The sequence below is a fragment of the Hyla sarda genome, chromosome 8 (genome assembly GCF_029499605.1).
Source record: "Hyla sarda isolate aHylSar1 chromosome 8, aHylSar1.hap1, whole genome shotgun sequence".
Taxonomy (NCBI): domain Eukaryota; kingdom Metazoa; phylum Chordata; class Amphibia; order Anura; family Hylidae; genus Hyla; species Hyla sarda.
Window position 1 is genome coordinate 190,783,231 of NC_079196.1, and position 25,173 is coordinate 190,808,403.

General features: G+C 42.4%; 1 protein-coding gene across 4 annotated transcripts in view; it reads right to left on the minus strand.

Moving 5' to 3' along the window:
• Positions 1 to 418: 418 nt before the first annotated feature.
• PRKAR1B (protein kinase cAMP-dependent type I regulatory subunit beta) overlaps positions 419 to 25,173 on the minus strand; it is a 286,647-nt gene continuing 261,892 nt past the window's right edge. For 3 of the 4 annotated variants that reach the window (XM_056535923.1, XM_056535921.1, XM_056535924.1), the window contains exons 9-11: positions 20,077 to 20,198; positions 2,667 to 2,748; positions 420 to 1,339 (exon numbers count right to left, since the gene is read on the minus strand). In XM_056535923.1, the coding sequence (XP_056391898.1) occupies positions 1,167 to 1,339; positions 2,667 to 2,748; positions 20,077 to 20,198 (377 nt within the window). In that variant the 3' untranslated portion in view covers positions 420 to 1,166. Of the gene's footprint in view, positions 1,340 to 2,666; positions 2,749 to 20,076; positions 20,199 to 25,173 lie in introns of all 4 variants that reach the window. The other variant, XM_056535925.1, reaches the window with a different exon arrangement.

Below are 25,173 nucleotides of genomic sequence, written 5' to 3' on the forward strand. Positions count from 1 at the left end.
AAGGGGTACTCCGCCCCTAGACATCTAATCCCCTATCCAAAGGATAGGGGGTAAGATGTCAGATCTCCGGGGTCCCGCTGCTGGGGACCCCCGGGATCTCTGCTGCGGCACCCCGCTATCATTACTGCACAGAGCACGCTCGCTCCGTGCGTAATGACCAGTGTTACAGGGGCTGGAGCATCGTTACGTCAGGGCTCTGCCCCCTCGTGACGTAACGGCCCGCGCCCTCAATACAATTCTATGGGAGGGGGCGTGGTGGCCATCACGCCAACTCCCATAGCCTTGTATTGAGGGGGCGGGATGTTACCTTACGAGGGGGCGGAGCCGTGACGTAACGATGCTCTGGCCCCTGTAACGCTGGTCATTATGCATGGAGCGAGTCTGCTCTGTGCAGTAATGATAGCAGGGTGCCGCAGCAGAGATCCTGGGGGGGTCCCCAGCAGCAGTCTGACAGCGATCTGACATCTTATCCCCTATCCTTTACATAGGGGATAAGATGTCTAGGGGCGGAGTACCCCTTTAAGGAATAAGTACACTGCATGGGTCAATTAAAATAAAATGTTTGCATGTAAAAGAATGAAACTTAGATATTAGTGAAAAGTTTGTCCCTGACTTTAGAGGTTAAAAGGTTAAAATAAGATTTTAAGCATCTGATCCCAGATACAGAAATCCCATAATTGGTTCATATGAAAAGCATCTGTCACCCTGCAGTTGAATTTTATTTATCATCCTTTAGCTAAGATTATAAAGACAGTGACCCATAAGCTGAAAATTTGTGGTAACAAAACACACTGCAAATTGAGTGCTGTATGTATGTGTCATTACTAAACTAATCATATGATGACCATAAAAAATTCATGTTGAAATGCATGACTTCCTTTTATAAAGCTATGGAACTGCACAGGTCAGACATGAGTGCACGTGGTAACACAGAGATGGCATTTGCCTTTGGCCAGTTTCAGATAGTGATAATAATGCCGTATTTTAGCATCCATATTTTGGCCACATGACCCAGACTGATTCTACCGATAGCATCTTAGATCACTATAGAGCCCTATGGTGATCTAAGTTCAGTTCACCAAACCACTGATGGAGGGGCCAGGTCTTACATTTGTAATATAGATGCTAAAATGTGGCTATAATATGGCCATCTGAAATTGGACTTATTAAACAGTGAGGCTGATGAAGCTGTTGTATCTTTGAATGTTTCTCTTTAGGATTTCTGAGCATGGTCCAAGGACTCGTTCAAAGCGTGGGCGGTCCAGCTTGACACATTTAAGTGGACCCCTGGCGACAACTGTTGCAGCTCTGGGACGATTCAGTAACAATGCTATCTCACCTGGAAACAAAATAAAAAGGAAGTGATGTGTAAACAATGAGGTCCAACATAAGACCGATAACTCCACAATATCTAATAGTTTAAGGTTATACTACTCTCTAACTGAGCATCACATTGGGATCACACCAAAAACCTACACACTTAAAGGGGTACTCAGCTGCTCAGCGTTTGGAACAAACTGTTCCAAATGCTGGAGCCGGCGCTGGGAGCTTGTGACATCATAACCCCACCCCCCCTCATGACGTCACACCCCGCCCCCTTGATGCAAGTCTATGGGAGGGGGCGTGACAGCCACTCCCGAGGAGAGCTGGGGCCCCGTAAATTAGATTGCAAGGAGTCCCAGCAGACTGACCCCCTAAAACTTAACTCCTATCTTTCGGAAAGGGGATACGTTTTTAACATGATACTTCTTCTTCAAGGCTTTATCTACAATTATACTTTATGGATAGTTTTATAATTACACTGTGTATTCCTATTTTTTGTTGTCATGCCATATTGGTTGTCATTTCTGAATTGGAAGCTGATGGTAAAACTCTCACTTTGCTACTGAATGGACATACTGACAAGATGACAGTGTTACCATCAGTTTATAAAAAGCAAATGTAAAGGTTAATAAAAACCAATAAGGTTATCCTTAATACAAAGGTGACATCCACAACTAAACTCAAATAACAATATGTCTGGAAAAAAATGGAATATAATCACAACACTTTGGCTACTGTTCACATAATTCATTAATACATGTCATTTATAAGTTTTAGGTGGAGATTTTTGGTGGGGGGGGGGGGGGGGGAGGGGGCAAAGCCCAACACGGCCTACAGCCTATGATTGAATAAGAAAGTAGACTAATGTTATAAGCCTAGTATTTTTTTTTACAATATAGCTGACTAGTTGTCACCATTAATAATAATGGAAACTGGAGTATTAACATAAAAGTGCTTAAACCAGGTAAACTAAGCATAAAAGAACAAAAAGAACTGAGTATTTTTGCATGAATAAACTTCTAGGGCAGATTTCTCCATCCAGTGGCTCTCCAGCTGTTGAAAAACTACAGCTCCCAGCAGGTCATAACATCCTTCAGCTGTCAAGGTCTGCTGAGAATTGTAGTTTTGGAACAGCTGGGAAGGCAATGGTTGGTGCTCACTGGTCTATGATGTATATTTTTTATTGAGTTATATAAGAAATAAGCATCTTTGATATGTAGTCATATGTTCTATAAAAGCATAATAAATATCAGTTCTAATGTCTGAAAGATCTTTTAACAAGCTATATAACCCTATGTCTAAGGTTCATTAAACTGAGTCATGTACTTGTGAATCCATCTTACCAAAGTAGTCTGAGGGTCCCAGTCGGCCCACTTCCACATATTCTTCATTGTCTGATCTACGCTGCAGAACAGATGCTGTGCCCTGCGAGAAACAACACATAAAAGACACTTTAACTAACATGATGAGGATATGTATGGGCATATGTCAAGTGCTATCGGACTGAAGGATATGCATACATCTGAATAAAAAGTTACAAAGTAGCGAGTTACGGGATCTAGCTAGTGTGAAATATATTGCATTCTTACAGCAAACTGGCCAGGCTGTAGCATTTTTTTGTATTTTTGGGGGGGATTTGCAGGCTTCAGTATAAAACAAGATGCGAGGGGCACTCAAGCTTTTGGAATTTGCTATTGGAGAACACTTTGGAGAGGAAAATGGGTGAACAGTAAAGTGAATGGATGATGTGTAAAATGGAGCTGATTCTTTCAGAAGACCAACTTGTCTCTTTCCAAACGTTTCATAGAAGGATTAAAACTTTCATGGATTGTAAAGCCCAAGAAGACAAGATGGATACCATGAAGAGCCTGAAGGTTATACAGTTCACAGACGTCATAGTCAAGTTGAAAGCACATACTAAGCAGGTTCAAGAGCAACCCAATGGACTATATTCTACACAGGTGTCAGGTCTGAAGAAAGGACATGGTTAATGGCCAACATGTTATGACATAATCTAATAGATTGGCAAGGCATATGCAATATATTACAGATGGCCAAACCCAGTGATTTTAGCTGGACTGGCCAACCATCTAATGTGTATGCGACCTCCAGATGAGCCCAATCCTTTTTTTCTTGGGGAAATAAGCCTCAATCAGAATACTCTGGCAGCAGATTTCTCCCCTCTCCCGATTCAGAATGTATTGCCCGCCAGCATGTTTATGTATAGAGGGATTGGAAAAGAAGGCTGTCAGGTAAATAAATGTATGGCCAGTTTAAAGGGTACTCCGCTGCTCAGCGTTTGGAACAAACTGTTCCGAACGCTGGAGATGGAGCTTGTGAGATTATAGCCTCGCCCCCTCATGACGTCACACCCTGCCCCCTCAATGCAAGTCTATGGGAGGGGGCGTGACGTCTGTCACGCCCCCTCCCATAGACTTGCATTGAGGGGGCGGAGTGTGAAAGGCATGAGGAAGCAGGGATATGACGTCACAAGCTCCCGGCGCTGGCTCCAGCATTCGGAACAGTTTGCTCTAAACGCTGAACAGCGGAGTACCCCTTTAAGAGCTGAGTTGATGCTAAAGATCCTCTGGTTAACAGAGCCCAATGCTTGATTCAGTTTGAAAAATTCTTCAATATTGTTCATGGCCGACCATTTGGCCTCTAAAAAAAAAGCAAATAGGAGCCAAAGTGGCACAATGATTTACTAGTACCACCTTATTCTAATAACTCGTCTGAACTCCACCGAAAAGAGTTTAATGGCATATTCTAGTGAAATAAGTAAAGAGGAAAGGCAACAAACTCCACCTTGGCAATCATGGCCACATTTTTCCCAAAAGAACAAACATTTAAAAAAAAAAATCCTAAACTTGGAAATAACAAATAAATTCCCAAGATCAGCTGTCTGCTGAGGGTGACGGGAGCCAAATTCAACCTTACAACTGCTTTAAATAATTTTTCACACTAAGAATACTGCAACATTACAAGATAATTCTGTGGAACCCCTATACACGAATGTTCTGGAAAGTTGCTAGACATTTGTGTTATAGGTTCTTTTTCCTTCATGCACATATTTTTACTAGTCTGCTACAAAGATTTGTACATTTTCCCAGACCAGCGTGGCTCCTGCTAGGCTGGGTATGGGCATCTGAAAACTTACAGCTATTTCTTTCTGGCACAGACATAAGCAGAAAGCACATTACACAGTCAGGAGTGTGCGCAGGAAAATGTTCCCATGTTCCATTTAACACTGGAACTAGCAATCCTACTGTGGTTTATGGTGCAACATAATGGTCATTATTTATACACGTGTACCAATGGTGTAGTAGTAGGTAACAGAGGGAGTAGTAGAAGTAGCAAAACTAGAAGTATGAATGAAAAAAATGTCAATGTAAATCACGTTTAACCATGGAAAGGAAGAAGTTGTTTATAAAAGAAATAAGTTAAAATCTTAGAACTAAGTTTCTCCTTATTGATCCAAACAAAATTCTTTTTCTGACCTAAAAGGGGTATTCCAGGAATTTATTTTATTTGACTATGCTACAGGGGCTTTAAAGTTAGTGTAGTTCATAATATAGTGTCTGTGCTTGTGTTTGATGGTGGTCTTGTAAATCTTCTGTGATTTTTGCCCCAAAGTTTATTTTTAACAGCATGCAAAATTACTGTCATCTCAGGTTTTCCCAAGTAGCAGTGCAGCCCGAGACATTAGATCATTAGTCAAGTGTTCAGAGGGAGCCTGTCTTTTCTTCAATGGGTGGAGCGACCGCTTGGTGGGAAAGAAATAATTCTGCAACTAATTGTATTTTTGCCACAGCTGGAGGCACCCTGGTTAGAAAACACTGGTCTATTGCATGGAAGCGAGCTCATTTGTGTTTCAAGGGGTGGGGTGGCTGATGTGTGGGAAGGAGAAAAGTGACCTCACACTTATAAGCAAGGAATCATGGGACTTGTAGTTTAAGAAGGGAACTCCAACAGGAAATAGCCAGTTTACAAAAAGATAGCCACAGTGTTATGGTAATCTCACAACATAGCCATTTAGCCCCAAGACAAGCGAAGATCCTTCCTAAACATGTCCATTACTGTCTGGCAGGTAAGTACTAAAATCACCTTATGGTGGATAACCCTTTAAGGGGCAGACAAACATTTAAACAAGAATTATATATATTTATACAGGTAATTGTTTAGTTCTAAGTAATCATTTTAGACTTTTGTGAAGCAATCATTTTTTTTTCTTCTAAAACCAGCTTCTGAGGTGCCTATTCCACAGCTTCTTGGCTTCTTATGTGACAAAAGTTCCAGAGTTTGAGACTTTTCTCTCTCCAAATGGAGGTTGTCTTTTGATAGAGCTTTACACTGAACAGCTTTACACCATATTTTATCCAGGCCATTTATATATTTGTACAAATCCTCACTCCACCCTTTGAAGATCTCAAGAATAAATAAACTTAATTTTTAAACCTGTTGGGACGGCAGCCAGGTTAGGTGGTGTTTTTTTTCCTCGCTGCCGTCAAAATGCCATAACTTTTTTGATTTTTTTTTGTAAGGTGGAAAGCAGAAATAATGCGTTATGTGCTATTTTACAATATAAAACTTTTTCCTTGTGTCACCATATTCTGACAACCAGAACTTTTGTTCCTTTTCCATCCATGGCTGTGTGAGGGCTAAATATTGCAAAGCAAGCCATAGGGTAGCTTTTCTTGGTACCTTTTTTTTTTGCATGCATATGACTTTTTGAAGACCTAGTATTAATAGGCCAAACACTCTGCGCTAATTTCTTTACAGATCTATTTGTACATAGAACTCAGTTTTTCCTTATAAAATGCTCCAAAATCCATGTACAGACAGAGGATAAAAATCCAACTGCCTTCAGGTAGAGATTTACTTTAGCCAGTTTTCATTTTTCCTCCTCGCCTTTAAAAAGCCATAACTACAGACCTACAGACCCATATGAGAGCTCATCGGACCCCTGTGATCATGTTGTTTGGTTCCAATGAGCCTTCTGAGCTAACCAGTATGTCTTATTTATATCCTTAGCCACCGTATTTGTCCATGACCATGGAGTCAAAAGGGTTCATAAGGAGCAGCGGTAAAATCGCTGCTCCCTGTCAATAGCGGTGAGTGTCCAGCTATAGAAAGTAGATATTACTTACCGCCTATGAAGCGAGAGCAGCTTCTGTGATCACTTTTATAGTCACTCCAGGGCAAACATTTACGCCCTGGTTCATTAAGTTCCAGTTGGAATTATTTTGGGAAGTGAGATGACCAAAAAAACAATACTGGCAATTCTTTATCAATGTTTTTCAACACTTTATAATTTTTTATTTTACCTTTCTACCATGTCTATCTAGACTCCAAAAGAGCCTCCTGATTAAGAACCAACTCCCAATGTATAACGGCTTAGAATTCATGGTGGCTATTCACTGTGACATCAAGTAGGTGAAAAAACATATCAATTGGATAAGCAGAGTTATCTCTGTTCCCAGCCACTGCAAAATGTCATTCAGTCTTACCCAAATCCCCTACATACATAAACATTCAGCACATAAACATGTGTTCTAAATGGGTAGAGGGGAGAAAGCCACTACCGGACTCCTCTGGCAGGCAGCTTGTCTCCCATAAACTACCGGATTATTCTCTCCTCCGTTATCATCTATTGGGGGCAGAGTCAGGGGCTGCCATAAACATTAGACAGTAGACCAGTCCTAGTAAAATTGGCAGATTTGGCTGACTTATCTGTATTTTGTTTGGGGTATTTGAAGCAGCTGATCGACATTATAGCTTTAGGTGCCATGGCAGGGAAATCCTAAATATATCTTCCTCCTAAAGTCTGAATATAAATAGAAAAATATCCTGTTTTTACCTAGTTTTTAAAATGGAGAATTTTACTGGTATGTAAAAAAAAATAAAAAAAAGAACTGAACTGCAGCTATCTTTAGCTAAGTGTCATTTTCATCACAATGAAGATTTATGCTTGCCAAATGGATTTTACAAACAAGATAAGCCCTTTAACCAAACTAAACTAATAACACAGATGCCAAACATTGAAAATACTACTACCTTATTAAGTAGAGGCTTCCACATACTTTAACAGTACTGTGCAGTGAAAGATGCCCTAACATACAAGCGAACTTCAGAACAAAGTAAGAAAACAGGAATTCAAACTGCGCCGACCAGGAGCAGGACATCAGCAGTGGTAATAGTGCTGGGCGGTATACCGGTTCATACCGTATACCGGTGTGTTTTTTCTTTACGATATCAAATTTTCACATACCGCAATACCATTTCCATAGCAACCAACTCCAGCGTCTCTGGGAAGTGTAGTCCAAACCGCACTGAACTCACTGTGAGGAGCTGAGAAGGGACTACAACTCCCGGCAGGCGCGTGACTTCCCGATGGGTGCGGGAAACTCGAGCAGAACTGCAAAGACCTGGAGGAGACTTACCGAGCGGCCTGCCCGAGACCCCGGGTACCATGGTGAGAACCCCCCAACCACCTGGAAACTCGAGCAGAACTGCAGAGACATGGAGGAGAGTTACCGGCCGGCCTGACCGAGACTCCGGGCACCATGGTGCGGACCCCCGACCACCTGACACTATACTGAGGACCCCCCCCCCCAAATACCGTTAAATACCATGAAGCCACTGTAATTTAGAAAAATACCGTGACATACATTTTTGTTCATACCGCCCAGCACTAAAAGGTAAGTAATTTTATTAACCGACATGCAATGCATGCGCAGCGAAACACGTTGCATGTTGATTAATAAAATGACTTACCTTTACCACCGCTGATGTCATGCTCCTGGTCGGCATCATTTGAATTCCTATTTCCTTCCTTTGTTCTAAAGTTCTTTTGAGTTCTCCATTTACATGCAGGAAGGCTGCGGACCAGACTCTCTAGATTGTACACACGCAATCCATTCTTGTGTATGTGGCTACACAACCCCATACGGTAAGCGCTTCTAATCACTTCCCTTACCACTGTATGATGTTGCTCTTCACATTGGAGCGCCTTCTGTTTCCGTTTTAGACTAACATACGAGAGGCAAAGGGCCACACAGACTTCATGTCCATGGTACCATGTTGTGTTTATTGAATTTTACCTCTACCTAAAGAACCCAAGTGGAACCATTACACATAGGATCTCCATAAGCCCAGGTAAGGGATTATGCAAAATGGTCATAAACTTGTTGCCTTTTTCCAAAAACAATGATGTTATAGACTATACCTTTGTGGAATATAGTATTGTAAATCCTAATGGTGAATGGTGGTTTCATTGTGGTACACCACCATCAATCCTGGACTCTGTGTTTTTTGTGAACAGTTCTTGTAGAGCACTGCAGAGGCTCGTTGCTTTGACCATAGGAAGCCCCAAACCATTGGTCAGCACTGGCTTAGTATGCCTATATAGAAGGTTTATAGACTCACAGTACCTTTATCTTACAGAAGGTTGAGTCCCACGTTCTAGATTCAATTTGATTTGTATTTTATAGCAAAAAAATATGTTTTACTACAAAAATGTAATATAAGATTAATTGACCCTAAAATATATCTCTGTATATATTGGGTATTGTATGCTAGGTGCTGCAGTTGGACAGCACTGACCTATGGGGAACAATTGTTAGAGGTTGTACGGAGGTTACAATATGTACTTGATAAATTAACAATGTGCTTGTAGCCCCCCTCAACAAAACAGAATGGAAGGAATATGAAACCATATTTCTCTCTTGCCAACTGTGTGGACAAAGCATTAACATCCCAGCTTCCTACTCCTTGTACATTGTTTATTGTCTGTTACAATGGCTATGTTTGCTTTGGATGTAATATAACACCACAATATCCTCAGTTATTAATCCTGCCTAGCTGTTACTGATAATGAAAGGGTTACCTTGTATTGTATGTTTCAGCATACCATGGGAAGGTTATGCCACAGGTTAGTTGCAGGTGTCTCCTTTATAAAGCTTCATTTTATAGGTTGTTGGCAAGCATCAAAGAACCAGCTACGGACTTGTGTGGGAAAACAATCAACTCAGCATCTATTCCTAAGCCAGGTTTTGCAGTCGATGTGCCAACTTCAGAGCCCTATGGCACCTAGCCAAGCCTGCCCTCCTATTCCTCCTTCAGATATATCCATAGGCAAGCCAGGAAAAAGGCAGAAATGAAAAAAAAAATGTTGCATTTTAAGAATTCTTTCCCCACACAAAGCTGGTCATTATCTTCCTATTCTCATCAGCCAAGCCAAAAATGTCTTCTGAGTCAACGTAAAAAGCAAATATAATGGATTATTATTCCCGAAATGCCCGTGTCTGTGATAAGGCAGACGACATGAACAAACCGGCATCACCAAGGGAATAATCACGGTTCTGCAAATAAACAAACAGCAACTACGAAGTCTCCACGAGAAAAGTGTAGGCCGTAAAATAAGAAACCACACTAACTCCCTGACTCCACATGATACCACATATATATAATACTCAATGTGTGTGTATGTGTATGTACCGTATGTGTGTGTGTTTGCATGTATGTGCCGTATGTGTGTGTGTATGTATGTATGTGCCGTATGTGTGTATGTTCCAGCATCACGTCCAAACAGCTAAAGATATTAACATGACACTTGGGACACATGTTACTTATATGTCAACAACAAACATAGGATAGGTGATTTAACTCTTACTCACACCCATTTGCCAGGGGCGGGGTTTTTGTTTAAAGTCCCATACAAGTCTATGGGAAATATATGTTACACATAACTTCCCAATGGCTCGATAATACTTCCCAATATTTCGATAATACTTGGTCACATGTTACTTATATGTCCACTTAAAATATAGGATAGTTAATTTAACCCTTAACTACCCCCATTTGTGAGGGTCGGGGTTTTCGTTTAAAGGGGTATTCCAGGCAAAAACTTTTTTTTATGTATCAACTGGCTCCGGAAAGTTAAACAGATTTGTAAATTACTTCTATTAAAAAATCTTAATCCTTCCAATAGTTATTAGCTTCTGAAGTTTTCTGTCTAACTGCTCAATGATGATGTCACGTCCCGGGAGCTGTGCATGATGGGAGAATATCCCCATAGGAGCTGCACAGCTCCCGGGATGTGAGTCATCAGAAAGCAGTTAGACAGAAAACAGCAACTCAACTTCAGAAGCTAATAACTATTGGAAGGATTAAGATTTTTTAATAGAAGTAATTTACAAATCTGTTTAACTTTCCGGAGCCAGTTGATATATAAAAAAAAGTTTTGGCCTGGAATACCCCTTGAAAGTCCCATGCAAATCAATGGGAAATGTATGTTCCTACATAACTTCCGTACGGCTGGAGATATTTCAATACCTGGTACACATATTACGGGTCGGGATATGAGGACGGGATATGAGGTCGGGATAGCAGATCGGGATAGGCGGTCGGGATAGGAAGTCAAGATAGGAGGACGAGATAGGAGGACGGGATATGAGGATGGGATATGAGGACGGGATAGGAGGTCAGGATAGGAGGTCGAGATATGAGGACGGGATAGGAGGATGGGATAGGAGGTCGGGATAGGAGGACGGGATAGGAGGACAGGATAGGAGGTCGAGATATGAGGACGGGATAGGAGGTCGAGATAGAAGGTCGGGATAGGAGGATGGGATAGGAGGTCGGGATTGGAGGACGGAATAGGAGGACGAGATAGGAGGACGGGATAGGAGGACGGGATAGGAGGACGGGATAGGAGGACGGGATAGGAGGACAGGATAGAAGGACGGGATAGGAGGTCGAGATATGAGGACGGGATAGGAGGTCGCGATAGGAGGTCGGGATAGGAGGACGAGATATGAGGACGAGATATGGGGTTGGGATATGACAACAATATATGAGGACGGGATATGAAGTCAATAGCTTCCTCTGTTGATTTTCCTCCACAACAAGGATTAGGAAGGAAAAACCGGGCAATGCCGGGTACTTAGCTAGTATTAAACATGAAAAGGAAGGGGTCCAATATCAGAGATCAAAATGGGCTATCCCATCACAGAGGTGGGCTCCGACACAGAGAAAAAAAGGGAGCAGTGTATGGTTACCATTTAAATGCTTTGTCCATGACTCTTTGAACAACTGCAATCCTTTTGTTTCCATACAGTTCCTCTCCAGTTACGCTTCATGGTATTGCATAGGTTTATGTCACCCAGTAGCAAATGGGAATCAGATGAAGCTGGGTCGGCCCTCTATCAAGGGGCCACGTAACATCTGCATTATCTGCAGCAAATATTTATTCATAACCCTAAGTGTTCGCCCGCAGTGGCGGATTTTCCGCTGTATAAAACCGCAGCTACCAACCCGGTGTGACCCAGCCCTAAAAGTAATAAGACTGCCCAAACATTTGGCTAAGTTCGTGAAATATGCTGAAGAGGCACCCGGTGTGACCCAGCCCTAAAAGTAATAAGCCTGCCCAAACAGGGGGAGAGAAGCGGCGCCGACAGCCAGGGGGAGAGAAGGGGCAGCGGCACCCATTGCCGGCGCCGCTGCCCCGTTGCCTCCCCCCATCCCCGGTGGCATAATTACCTGAGTCGGGTCCGCGCTGCTCCGCTGCTCCAGGCCTCCGTCGTTGCTATGCGCTGAATGGCGCGGCGCATGACGTCAGAGCGCCGCGCCGTGCATAGCAACGACACTGTGGACGCACGGCGGAGGCCTAGAGCAGCGGAGCAGCGCGGACCCGACTAAGGTAATTATGCCACCGGGGATGGGGGGAGGCAACGGGGCAGCGGCGCCGGCAATGGGTGCCGCTGCCCCTTCTCTCCCCCTGGCTGTCGGCGCCGCTTCTCTCCCCCTGGCTATCGGCGCCGGCACCGATAGTCAGGGGGACAGAACGGGCAGCGGCGCCGATAACCAGGGGGTGAAAAGGGCCGGCAGCAGGGCTCTAGACCCCAGGAAAGGTAGGGGGAGAGAAGCGGGCAGCGACGGCCTCTCTCCCCTGCCTTTCCTGGGGGTATATCGGGGTATACACGCGCACACACGCACCCTCATTTTATCATGGATATTTGGGTAAAAAACTTTTTTTACCCAAATATCCTTGGTAAAATGAGGGTGCGTGTTATAGGCCGGTGCGTGGTATACCCCGATAAATACGGTATATATATATATATATATATATATATATATATATAAAACCTTCAGGAAGAAAGCCCAAAAGAAAATGTTAGTGCAAAATATTAATTTTTTCAATCAGAGATGGATTATGAAATTAAATTTTTATCACTATTGTGACGGACCGACTCCGCCAAAAGTGACTTCTCCTTCCGGATGACAAGCCCCAGCATATCACAGGCAATATCCCCAGGCAGAACTAGAGATTATTGCATCCTTGTACCCAAAGAACCAGGCAACACCAGTCTTCAGGTATAAAATCAGAACTCTTTATTGTGGAACAAGTGTCTTCTTTTATAGCAAGGACGTCACAGGGGAAGGGTCAGTAAAGACAATACAGGTGACAGGGAGTCTGGGAGATAATCCAATAAAGGTGGTTAGCTCCCGATATACAGTGCCTTGAGTGCAAAAAGTGGAGGTGTGCAGAAATTGGACTGTGTGCAAAAAGGAGAAGCATGTGTAGAATTAGTGTATTGTACAAAAGGTGAACCGTGTGCAAAAAGTGGACCGTGTGCAAAATGTGAACCATGTGCAAAAGGTGTATTGTGTAAGGGAGGTGGACAGTGTGCAAAAGGTCGACAGTGTGCAAAAGGTAGACCATGTGCAAAAAGGTGTATTGTGCACAGAAAGTGTACCGTGTGCAGAAAGTGTATGAAAACAGTAAATAAAAGTATTTTAACTCTGAGCTTTAAGTCACTGGACAACATCAACTGAGGGGTACAAATAGTTATGTCCTAAAGTCCATCCAAGTAGGTAGGGTGACTCTAGGATCCATCACAACTATTCACTATACAAATACAAATGTTATACAAATGCAAAACTCTAATTGTTTGAGGTATTTCTCTTTGTGAACCGTATTATAATGTGGTGGATTGGCAGTAGGACTATTTTGCTCCTGTTCCTGCCTGTGCCACGTGTGAGCCTTTGATCACCTTCATTGAAAAGATACTGAGGACAATACAAGGGCACGGGGTTAAATTCACCTTTAATGGTCATGTCAGTCTCCTGTAGAATTAAATGTGTGTTGCCCCCTGACTGTGGGTGCTGTGGCTGGTGACACCCGTGATTTAAGAGCTTTCTTCTTGACAGCATTTATCTTTGTAATTAATAATGAATCATTGTGTGTGTTTTCAGGAGATTATCAGTGTGATAGCAGAGTGTGCCTAAGGCCGGGCCTCCATTAATCAGGACAGAAAATACTTATGTGGATATATCCCAGTTGGCGAAGGGCAGTGCTGAAGGGGTCCTCTCCAGGTTACGGCATTACAGAGTAGAGATGCAGTAAACAATCACACAATGTAACTGTTCGGAAAGCTATAAACATTTTATGGGTAAATTCTGCCATGAGATGCAGACAGCTGATCGGCCAAGTGCTTGTTCTTGTAACAAATGAGCTTTATTCAGAAGTTGTGCCCTGGGGGGATACGCCTGTGGGGGAATCCTTATTGGAAAAGACCACAGCATGCTGATTTTTCGGCCGTGAACATAGAGACACACATAATTACACCAACTCACTTTATTTGCCAAACTGAAAAACAAATACATAGTAACGTGGCTTGTTTGGGCCCCGTGCCATGCTCTAAAATACATTCTTCATCTATATGTGTTTTCGTTGGTAATTCATACATTATAAACTAAAGAAGGGGGCTGTTTTATTGCCTTTTTTGTCTAAAGGCTGTCAATGAGCATGTGTAGAGCCAATACGCAAAATTCACATCAATAACCCGCACTCTATTGGATATCTTGTTTAGATTCTCCTATTTGAAAGTAGCAAAAGAGTTATACCAATCAAGATTTTATCAAGATGGCAAATTTTACATTAAAGGGCTTGTCTACTTTACAGCATCTAATTTCCAAGGATTGAATAGTAAATTCTCAGGGCGCATTCACAACCCTATTCTACTAGCCAAAGCAGAGAGTCCTGAAGAAGGTACTGGTTTTCATCAAGGGGATCCAGCTGGAATACAGAGACCTACAGGCAATGCTCCATGGGGAAAGACATGCCACTGAGCTCTCCTCCAGAAACTGTCTCACTAGTGCCACCTATAGATAGCTACCCTGTAAGCCAGTTTACATGGGATATTGTCTAAACAATGGACACCTATCGGTAGACGGCTACTATGTGGTTCTTGCCCCTTTTCAGTTCAGAGCATGGTACTTGTTGGTAGCTAAGAGGCTGTAGCTCTAGGTGATAACATTTACATAGAACATCTCTAGCTCTGGAGGACCCAGCATGGACAGCTTCCTGCTTACAATAAGAACTGCGTATTACCTAATTTCTCCTGTGATGGTGTTGAAGTCAACTTAAACACTTACTGCAACACAGTAGAAGGTTTGCACTGCAGACCTCTCTGAATATCTGCTGCAAAACCTGCATATTTTACCTGGATTTTGCCAATAATTTGGCTGACCCTTTTACCCTTTGCACTCCAAAATACAAGGGCATATCTACTATGAAACTATGCAATGCATGGCAAAATCTGCCATATACTAGAAATGAGAGTCATGTGGTAATGGAATAGTTATTATTTATTTTCCTGCTACCCAATGATGTACACCCCTCTAACCCTGTGGTTGTAATTGAGGTGCCATATCACTGTTCACCATAAATGACAACGAAAAATGTCCATTGACTTGTTTTATCTATAAAAGTGACACAAGTCCTACATTATATCACTATTTATACATTGCATCTGTGTCAATCAGTAAAAGAAAAACTTAAAGGGGTACTCAGCTGCTCAGCATTTGGAACAAATTGTTCCAAATGCTTAGAGACGGCGACGGGAGCTTGTGACGTCATAGCCCCGCCCCTCATGACGTCACGCCCCCCTTCAATGCAAGTCTATGGGAGGGGGCGTGACAGCCGTCACGCCCCCTCCCATAGACTTGCATTGAGGGGGTGGGATGTGATGTCGTGAGGGGGCGGGGCTACGACATCACAAGTTCCCGGTGCCGGCTCTAAGCATTCGGAACATTTTGTTCCAAACGCTGAGCAGTGGCGTACCCCTTTAAGAAGAAGCAACTTCCTCCATAGCAACAAAAGCCTAAACCGTGACATGAGATAACAAGAATATAACATAGTAAATACAAAACAGGAATAAAGGAGATTGTCTATTTCTTTGTTGGGGACTGTACATCTGTTGTAGCTGCAGCCTGCCAGAATGTAATTCTTTATGACAATAACCATTGCATGGCTCTTAAAAGTTTTTCCTACTTGTGCCAGGAAGCTCATATGGGATAATACCGTGACCCTGGACTCGGATACATTCCACATCTGTCCAGTCTGGGAAAGAAGGAGCTGCTTGTGTGAATTTCAGTGGGAAATTAGATCTAGAATTGCCTGAAATTTCCTCTCCCCTCTCGGTTGTTGCAGGTTTGTAACACACAGGACAAATTGTAGGCCAAGATAAGCTTTAAAAAAATCAACAAATGCTGATCGATTTATCTGGATTTACAATGCCAGATCTATACAGCACAAGCACATATGTCTGCCGCAGGAATGAAGAATGTGTCCTATATAGAATCACTGCAGTCCAATGTTATATTGGTTCTTAACATCATACTTGGGCCCCCTGTGAGTGTTGGTTCATGGCATCATATCCTGGCATCCTAGGACAGCCTTCTAGTTATTGATCAACTCATCCCTCTAAGGATAGACATCATGCCTCACTGGCCTGTTCCCAATCTTTTCAGATTGTTCCCAACTGTTACAGCGACTGCAAAGTCCATACAACAGGTGGCCCAAAAATCTGTATGGATGATTATATTACTAATAAAACACCATATTACTTATTGAAAACATAAGATGATCTGCATAAAATCCAGACCCTTATCGATCAGCTGATCATCTGCCTGTCTTCTCTTAATTTTTTTTTTAGACGAACCCATCCAATTTTGGTGGGACGGGGCAACCACCTAATTAATACAGTGTCCTCTTGGGGGTACATAGATTGGGCAGTTGGATTTCAATCTTTTTTTTCTCAGTGGAGATAAGCTGGTGTGAGAGGTGCCAGGCAGCAGATTTCCCTCCGTCCCCATTGACAATACACGCCTGCATTAAGGGGGTGTAGAGAGCAAAACTTTTAGGTGCACTAAGACTCAAAGGCGGGATCATCCAATCTGCACTACCCCCAAAATAAAAAAAAATCATTGTAATCTATAAACCCAGTTTTATCAGCATACCCCATCTATAGTATTTGTTACCTGCTAAAACACTTCTGTGAATTGTTGAAATATCCCTGTAGTTCAAATAAATAATCTCCACATTAAATAAATATTACATTTCACACCCCGACTGATGTTGTTGCCAACTCGGTACATACACAAGTTAGCTGAAGAAATCCAATGTTCCTCTCTGACATTGTCAAACCATCTTCCCAGGATACCCCCGATATGACTGGTACTCAAGATATTTAATCTTCATTCAAACACAGGATTCCACCGCTGTGAACCCTTGAGACTCCCGCTTCTTTTTATACAGAAGTCTGCAAGCGATTAGCTTCAGAAAGACTCATGATCTAAGAATGCTCTTGTATCAACATCTTTCCGCAAGCTCCAGCATGTTTCTTATTACGAATTCAACTGCTATGAGATCATCTTTATCAGGTACTCAGGTCATTTGCTTGATCAAAATCTGATCCGGCCTTACATTGATCGCCGACTTCTCCGCTCTGCAAAGGACGTACAAGTGTTCACAGATTTCTTTCCCCTTCCTTAACACAGGCGCCTCATCAAGAGATAAAGCAGCGTGGAAAATTGGCAACGTACATAAATAGTTACCAACTTTTTTTTTCTTCAATGAAACAGCTGTTGAAATTTGGAGCAATGCCACATCAGCGCTTTCTTTGCCAGCCTGTGTTGCTCTTATATCCATGGAAATGGGGTGGATCGCGAGAACCTCTAAAGTTGGTGAGGGAACGGTTTCGCTAAAACCTGGCACTGACTGCCAAATCACATCATAATCATTCATACTGTGGCCATTAGTTCTGGAGAGAACCCATTTCCCATCCCTAGACAATTCAACACTTGGAACAGTATAAGAAGAAATGACTACCTTGGGCTATGAACAAGGTCTTTGTCATCTCTATATTTGCAGTTGAAGTCAACCCCAGTGGTTAAAGGTGTGCACCCTATGATCAAAGAGCTGATTCAAAAATGGAGGTTTGTATGGAACATGATGGCTTTTCTTTAAGCCTATGCCTTGTAATCTATTGAAAGCTAGCAAATAACCATATAACAGGTCATCAGCAGGCATATTCACATTACAATAAGCCACAATCACAGCTGCCTATTATGTATATTTATGTGCTCTGTATCATATTTATGACAAAAATACCCAATTATTTTATATGATATGAGATATTTAAGGCCAAGAATACATATAAAATAACCCCTGGGACACAATCATACACCCACAACCCAATGCACAGACTGCTAATATGCTATATGATGGAAATGTCATGTGACCTGCACCTGAAATACAGGAAAACTTGGAAAATCATGGAAAGTTCTCGACTCCTGAAGAGCAAAATCTCTAGTTATGAGTTCCCTGTCCATGGTTCTGACATAAATATTTATAATCAATGTCATCATAATTCCACAATGATATCATTACTGGTCATGAAGATCATGGTAGATCACAGTGTGATACTGTAGATTATCCCATGGAATGTTTTCCTTTGAGACTAAGTGAATGTAGACATGTGGACAAGCGATTTCATATGACCGTTCTGTGGCAAACTTAATAAATCCAACAAGTCAGATTGTTCTTGTAGAAGCACACAGGATGTTATGCCATTGTGATTTTATGTAATATCATAAAGAGATAAAGATGGCTCTTTACTAAATTGCTGTAAATTGTAAAATGACAAGCAATTTTCCGCATGCAATTTTCTGCAATGTAATGTTGTGTAATCTTGAAAAAGTTTTGCTCATGTGATTTTGTAGTGCGAAGCAAAACAATATTGCATTCTTGAAAGATAACAAACCAATATCTGAATCCAAAATTTTGGGACAATTTAAGAATAATTTCTGTTTTATAGAAATTAGGATCAACCTGTGTAATAAGTGGTGGCTGCTGGAAATCTATAATAATACAAAGACTTTCTAGACAACCATGACAATGTGAACAATCTCTCTAACATGTGTAGCATTACCTTAATGTGAGAATTAATAAAGCAACATAAATAGAGATGGAGTAGACTTTGATGGTATTTTAACATGTGTTAGATATCATCTATTTTAATTCACAATTTGCAAAGGTTTACTACAAAATGGGGATGTAGAAACCTCATTCACATGCATATGATGGATTATCTTTGGAAATGATGCAGATGCACATCCAATCCAATACGTGTGAATGGGGCCTAATGGGGCAGGGTCCAGATGGCTCTCGTTCTTATTATTTATTCAATACAGACTCCTTTTTTGACTACTAATCTCTCAGAGTTTTATTTAACTTTTTTGGATACTGGTTGCTATAGATACTAGAGTAAAGTCAGAGGATCCTATCAATTTTGACTGGATCCCCGGACAATCATGAGCTTAACAGTCTCTATATAAACAGGATGGATTTTCCTTGTTAACTCAGGAGTGTATGGCAGACACTTATCTGGCATCTTATTTAGATATATTATCCCTGTTTGTCCAAGAAAGAAGGTGAAAATGGGAAGTGGTGTCCGCGCTGCTGGACAGTTAGGTGGAATCACATACATCTGAGGTCATCGGTATTGAAGAAGTACTGTAATTATGTTCACACAACGTGTTTCTGGGTGTAAACCCTTTCATCACGCCTGACGAGTTGAGTTTTTACCAAAAAGTTCTACTTTGGTTTCATCTGACCATATGACATTCCCCCAATACTCTTCTGGATCATCCAAATGCTCTCTAGCAAACTTCCGACAGGCCCGGACATGTACTGGCTTAAGCAGGGGGACACCTCTGGCACTGCATGATTTTAGTCTCTGGTGGCGTAGTGTGTTACTGATGGTAGCCTTTGTTACTTTGGTCCCAGCTCTCTGCAGGTCATTCATTAGGTCCCCCCGTGTGATTCTGGGATTTTTTCTCACCGTTCTTGTGATCATTTTGACACCACGGGGTGAGATCTTGCGTGGAACCCCAGATCGAGGGAGATTATTAGTGGTCTTGTATGTTTTCCATTTTCTAATAATTGTTCCCACAGTTGATTTCTTCACAGTGGAGTTTGGAGTGTGACTGTTTGAGGTTGTGGACAGGTGTCTTTTATACTGATAACAAGTTCAAACAGGTGCAATACAGGTAACTAGTGGAGGACAGAGGGGACTCTTAAAGAAGTTACAGGTCTGTGAGAGCCAGAAATTTTGCTTGTTTGTAGGTGACCAAATACTTATTTTCCACCATAATTTGCAAATAAATTCCTAAAAAATCAGACAATGTGATTTTATGGATTTTTTTCTCATTCTGTCTCTCATAGTTGAGATATACCTATGATGAAAATTATAGGCCTCTCTCAAGTGGGAGAACTTGCACAATTGGTGGCTGACTAAATACTTTTTTGCTCCACTGTATGTATAGTTGTATTACAATTTGATGCTGGTGTATGAAGTGCAATCCTCACCTTACCAAAGAAATATGCATATATCTGTGTACACCAACCTCAGTAATGATGAAGAAGTCATCTCCTGGCTCTCCCTGAACCACTATTTTTTCTCCGTCTTCAAACTGAACAGGTTCTAGTGCATCGGCCACTGTCAGACGCTCCCATTTATCAAGGGATTCTGCAAGGCAAGCATGTAAGAAACAAGGATGACTATAGGATTACATAAGAATCAAGGCACCAACAGACTGCAGTTGCATCATAAGTGTGGTCTACTCTATAGTTATAGATGTAATACAATTTGATGCTTGTATATGAGGTGCAATCCTCACAATTCCTGACAGATTGTGCATTCATTCTGCGAGTTGTGTTTTTGCATTCTGTACATTCTGGGAATTGCTGAGACCCCCAACCGATCTCTAGATATAGCTGGGAGAAGCGGGTGGCTTTACTATATCTGACTAATTGCAGGTGATAGGCCCCCTAAAAGTAGACTGTCTCCTGAAATGGATAGAACAGCGAGCCGGGGGCCATAGGCCATCAATATTACATCAGCAAGGACTCCCACAATCAGCGGTTTGCAGGGGCTACAAGCAGGGTTGCCACCTTTCTTGCAAAAAAAATACCGGCCATGCTAATTTGCATAATTTATTTATGCGTGACATCACAGGATACGCATATGCGGGGAAAATGTTGCCCTATTTTGACCCCTATAACTTTTTTATTTCTTTATCATTTTTAAATGGTTCCATTTTTGTTTCGATGTGACTTTTTGATCACTTTTTTAAATTAAAGGGGTATTCCAGGCCAAAACTTTTTTTTATATATCAACTGGTTCCGTAAAGTTAAACAGATTTGTAAATTACTTCTATTCAAAAATCTTAATCCTTGCAATAGTTATTAGCTTCTGAAGTTGAGTTGCTGTTTTCTGTCTAACTGCTCTATGATGACTCACGTCCCGGGAGCTGTCCAGTTCCTATGGGGATATTCTCCCATCATGCACAGCTCCTGGGACGTGACATCATCATTGAGCAGTTAGAAAGAAAACTTCAGAAGCCAATAACTATTGGAAGGATTAAGATTTTTTAATAGAAGTAATTTACAAATCTGTTTAACTTTACGGAGCCAGTTGATATATAAAAAAAAGGTTTTGCCTGGAATACCCCTTTAAATTCGAGAGTTGCAGTTCGTTACTAACTACAACTCCCAGCATGCCCTGTGGCTGTGGCTCAGCAGCCGCCCCAATCTAAAACTACAACTCCCAGCATGTTGGACTATACAGTAGTATATAGTATAGGTCAGTGTTTCCCAACCAGGGGTGCCTCCAGCTGTTGCAAAACTACAAGTCCCAGCATGCCCCGACAGCTGTTGCCTGTCCGGGCATGCTGGGAGTTGTAGTTTTGCAACAGCTGGAGGCGCTCTGGTTGGAAAACACTTGTATAGTGTGTAGTGCAACATTTCGGCAGATGGAGGATTGGTTGGATAAATACCGACCATTGCATTGCCGGTACTTTTAATGTAAAAATACCAGCAGGGTCGCCAAAATAACGGCTGTGACGGTAAAATACCAGCCAGGTGACAACGCTAGCTACAGGACTCATGCAAGAGTTGCAGCCTCTTCAATGTTTACCAGTGTTCGTTCCTGTATTCTCAAATTAGAAATGGTGGTGCGAGGAACTGCAGTGTTGTCCCATTCAAGGGAACAGTGAAAGACTTCAAAACTGATCGGTGTGAGTGCTAGGAGTAGGCTCTGGATGATCTTACAATTATAGCCTATACATTTTTAGAAAGTTGTGGGTATAGACAAATGGGACAAAAATGCTGCAGATTTTTTCGAAATGGTTTACAGTAAAATTGTCCCCACAGGTGTGAACGGTTACATATCTGATCTGTACGGGCAAAAAGATTAGAGAAAAGAAAATGTCAGAAACCAGTCAGAAATATAATGTCCAAGCTTTATGTGTAGTGGACTCATATGGAGAATATATACTGTAGTGCAGTGGTCTCCAACCTGCGGACCTCCAGATGTTGCAAAACTACAACTCCCAGCATGCCCGCATGCTGGGAGTTGTAGTTTTGCAACATCTGGAGGTCCGCAGGTTGGAGACCACTGCTGTAGTGGATTGATCTGTACTAACATCCAATTCACATAACCCCTTTTGCAGACGTCACTATCATCTATATAAACCTTGTACAGTTTTTTTTCTGGTTAAAGGAGTAGTCCAGTAGTGAACAAGTGGTGAACAACTTATTCCCTATCCTAAGTATAGGGAATAAGTTGCAGATCGCGGGGGGGGGGGGGGGTCCGACCACTGGGGCCCCCCGCGATCTCCTGTACGGGGCCCCGGCAGCCCGCGCGAAGGGGGCGTGTCGACCCCCGCACGAAGCGGCGGCCGACACGCCCCCTCAATACAACTCTATGGCAGAGCCGGAGCGCTGCCTTCGGCAATCTCCGGCTCTGCCATAGCGATGTATTGAGGGGGCGTGTCGGCCGCCGCCTCATGCGGGGGTCGACACCCGATATCTGGCCGGAGAGCCGGGGCCCCGTACAGAGAGATCGCAGGGGGCCCCGTACAGAGAGATCGCAGGGGGCCCCAGCGGTCGGACCCCCTGCGATCTCAAACTTATCCCCTATCCTTAGGATAGGGGATAAGTTTTTCACCACTGGAATACTCCTTTAATAAAAGAAAGTATCATCTCAGCTAACAGGTGTCTGAGTGGTCTTTCTAGCGTGTGCACCACTTTTGATCAGGAAGGGGGCAGATCTTCACTGGGTACAACCAGGATCTATTTCATATGGGCCAACTTTACTGCACGCTGTGACTGTGATATACTACAATATATCTTGTGTCATCACCACTACTAGTGTTAAGGCTGGGTTCACATCACGTTTTTTGCCATACTGTTTTCAATCCGTTTTTCTAAAGAAAACCGTATAGCAAAAAAACGGATGGAACAGTATGGGAAAAAGTAAACCGTGTGCGTTTTTAAACAGTATACTGTTTTTAAAATTGTATACAGTTCCGTCCGTTTTTATAGAAAAAAAAAACATCCGTTTTTGAAATTGTTGTCCATTTTTAATGGGAGGGGTCTTGGGTGGGGACTTTAGGATGCAAATGCGCATGTGCAAAGTAAAAACCGTATACGTTTTCCAATATGGAACCGTATACATGTGTGTTTCCCATTGACGTCCATGTTAAAAAAAAACGTATGCGGTTGTAGTACGGTTTTTAAACCGGAGACAAAATTGTGTTCAACCACGGTTTTGACTCCGGTTTAAAAACCGTACTGCAACCGCATACGTTTTTTTTTAACATGGACGTCAATGGGAAACGCACATGTATACGGTTCCATACGGGAAAACGTATACGTTTTTTACTTTGCACATGCACATTTGCATCCTAAAGTCCCCACCCAAGACCCCTCCCATTAAATATGGACAACATTTTCAAAAACATATGGGTTTTCTTTTTATAAAAACATACGGAACTGTATGCACTTTTTAAAACAGTATACTGTTTAAAAACGCATACGGTTTACTTTTTCCCATACTGTTCCGTCCGTTTTTTTGCCATACGGTTTTCTTTAGAAAAACGGATTGAAAACAGTATGGCAAAAACATGATGTGAACCCAGCCTATACTGTTTTATGTCTTGGTCTGAAACCTCTTAGAATGTTGGGTGCAGGCATGGGATTTCATGCTCCCCCAAAGTTCTTCAAAGACGTGCTACTATACTCACATAACTATTTACTGTAATGGGACTTTGCCATGGCAAATGTTAAACATATTAGAAAGTATTTAGCAGAGTTACTGTCCCTGGCATCCGTTCAATAGTTCTGGAGCCGAAAGTTACTGCTGGAAGACAGTCCATTTGCCATACTTAACAGGATTTTATAAGGAGTTTCCCTTTTCACTACTGCAGCTGTTCAGAAGGAAAATTATAAGTTAATTATCACCTCGGACTGGTTATGAGAATCGGTAAATACTGGGGGATCATGGGAAAAAGCATGTAAGGTCTTCTGCAGGAGAAGGTAATGGGGTTGTCCAAGGTTACAAAAATGTTCAGTCCCTGTTCACTTCTATTGGGATAAACTTCATAAACAGACACAGCCCATGGATAATCCTAGCTAACCAATATAAGATTATGGATTACTTACCTATGCCAACAGAACCTACACAGGGACATACAAGCCAATGCACACATCTCCTTGGGCATTGGGAACTTACTTTGAACACTTAGATTTCTAATAACAGTAATCATCTCTGCCTATAAGGGGATATGGATACACCCTCTATGAGCCAAAGCACAAAGCTATGTTCTGAAGCAGGCCATACATATCAGGTATGAGTCAGCCAAACCTGCCAATTTCTGTAGGACCAGCCAACATCCAAAGTGCAAGGGGCAGGGCCGGTTCTGCCTATAGGCAAAATAGGCAGCCGCCTAGAGCACCCTCTTGATGGGGCACCGCTCGGCCTGCTGCAAAAAAAGTTAGTAGCCAGCATCTGAAGCATTCGCCGCTCATCCAAAGCACCTGCCCAGCCAGCACCACCATCTCTATAATGTATGTTTTATTACAGTGTGTCACCCCAGTAGTAAGGAGATTACATGAGGAGGTTTGTTACAGTGTGTCACCTCAGTAGTAAGGAGATTACATGAGGAGGAGGTTTGTTACAGTGTGTCACCCCAGTAGTAAGCTGAAATAAAAAAAGCACAAACGGATGCGCTCCGTAGTGTAACACCAAAGGTGAGTTGGTAACGCTAAGTGTGAATTGCGCTTACCACATGAAGTTGTACTCCAACCAAGTACAACAATGGAACAGGGCGTATCATCAAAGGGTCTCTGCAGCTTCGTCCCGCTGAAATAGAATCACGATAAAAACAAGCAATCTCCAGGTAGCAGAGCGGGATCAATGGAAGTGCTGAGACCAGATAAGAAGTTAAAAGGATTTATTTCCCATAATGCAACGCGTTTCACGGTCACCCGCTTCCTCAGGCAAGGAAGCGGGTGACCATGAAACGCGTTGCATTATGGGAAATAAATCCTTTTAACTTCTTATCTGGTCTCAGCGCTTCCATTGATCCCGCTCTGCTACCTGGAGATTGCTTGTTTTTATCGTGACCCCAGTAGTAAGGGCCCGGAGCCAATAGGCGGGG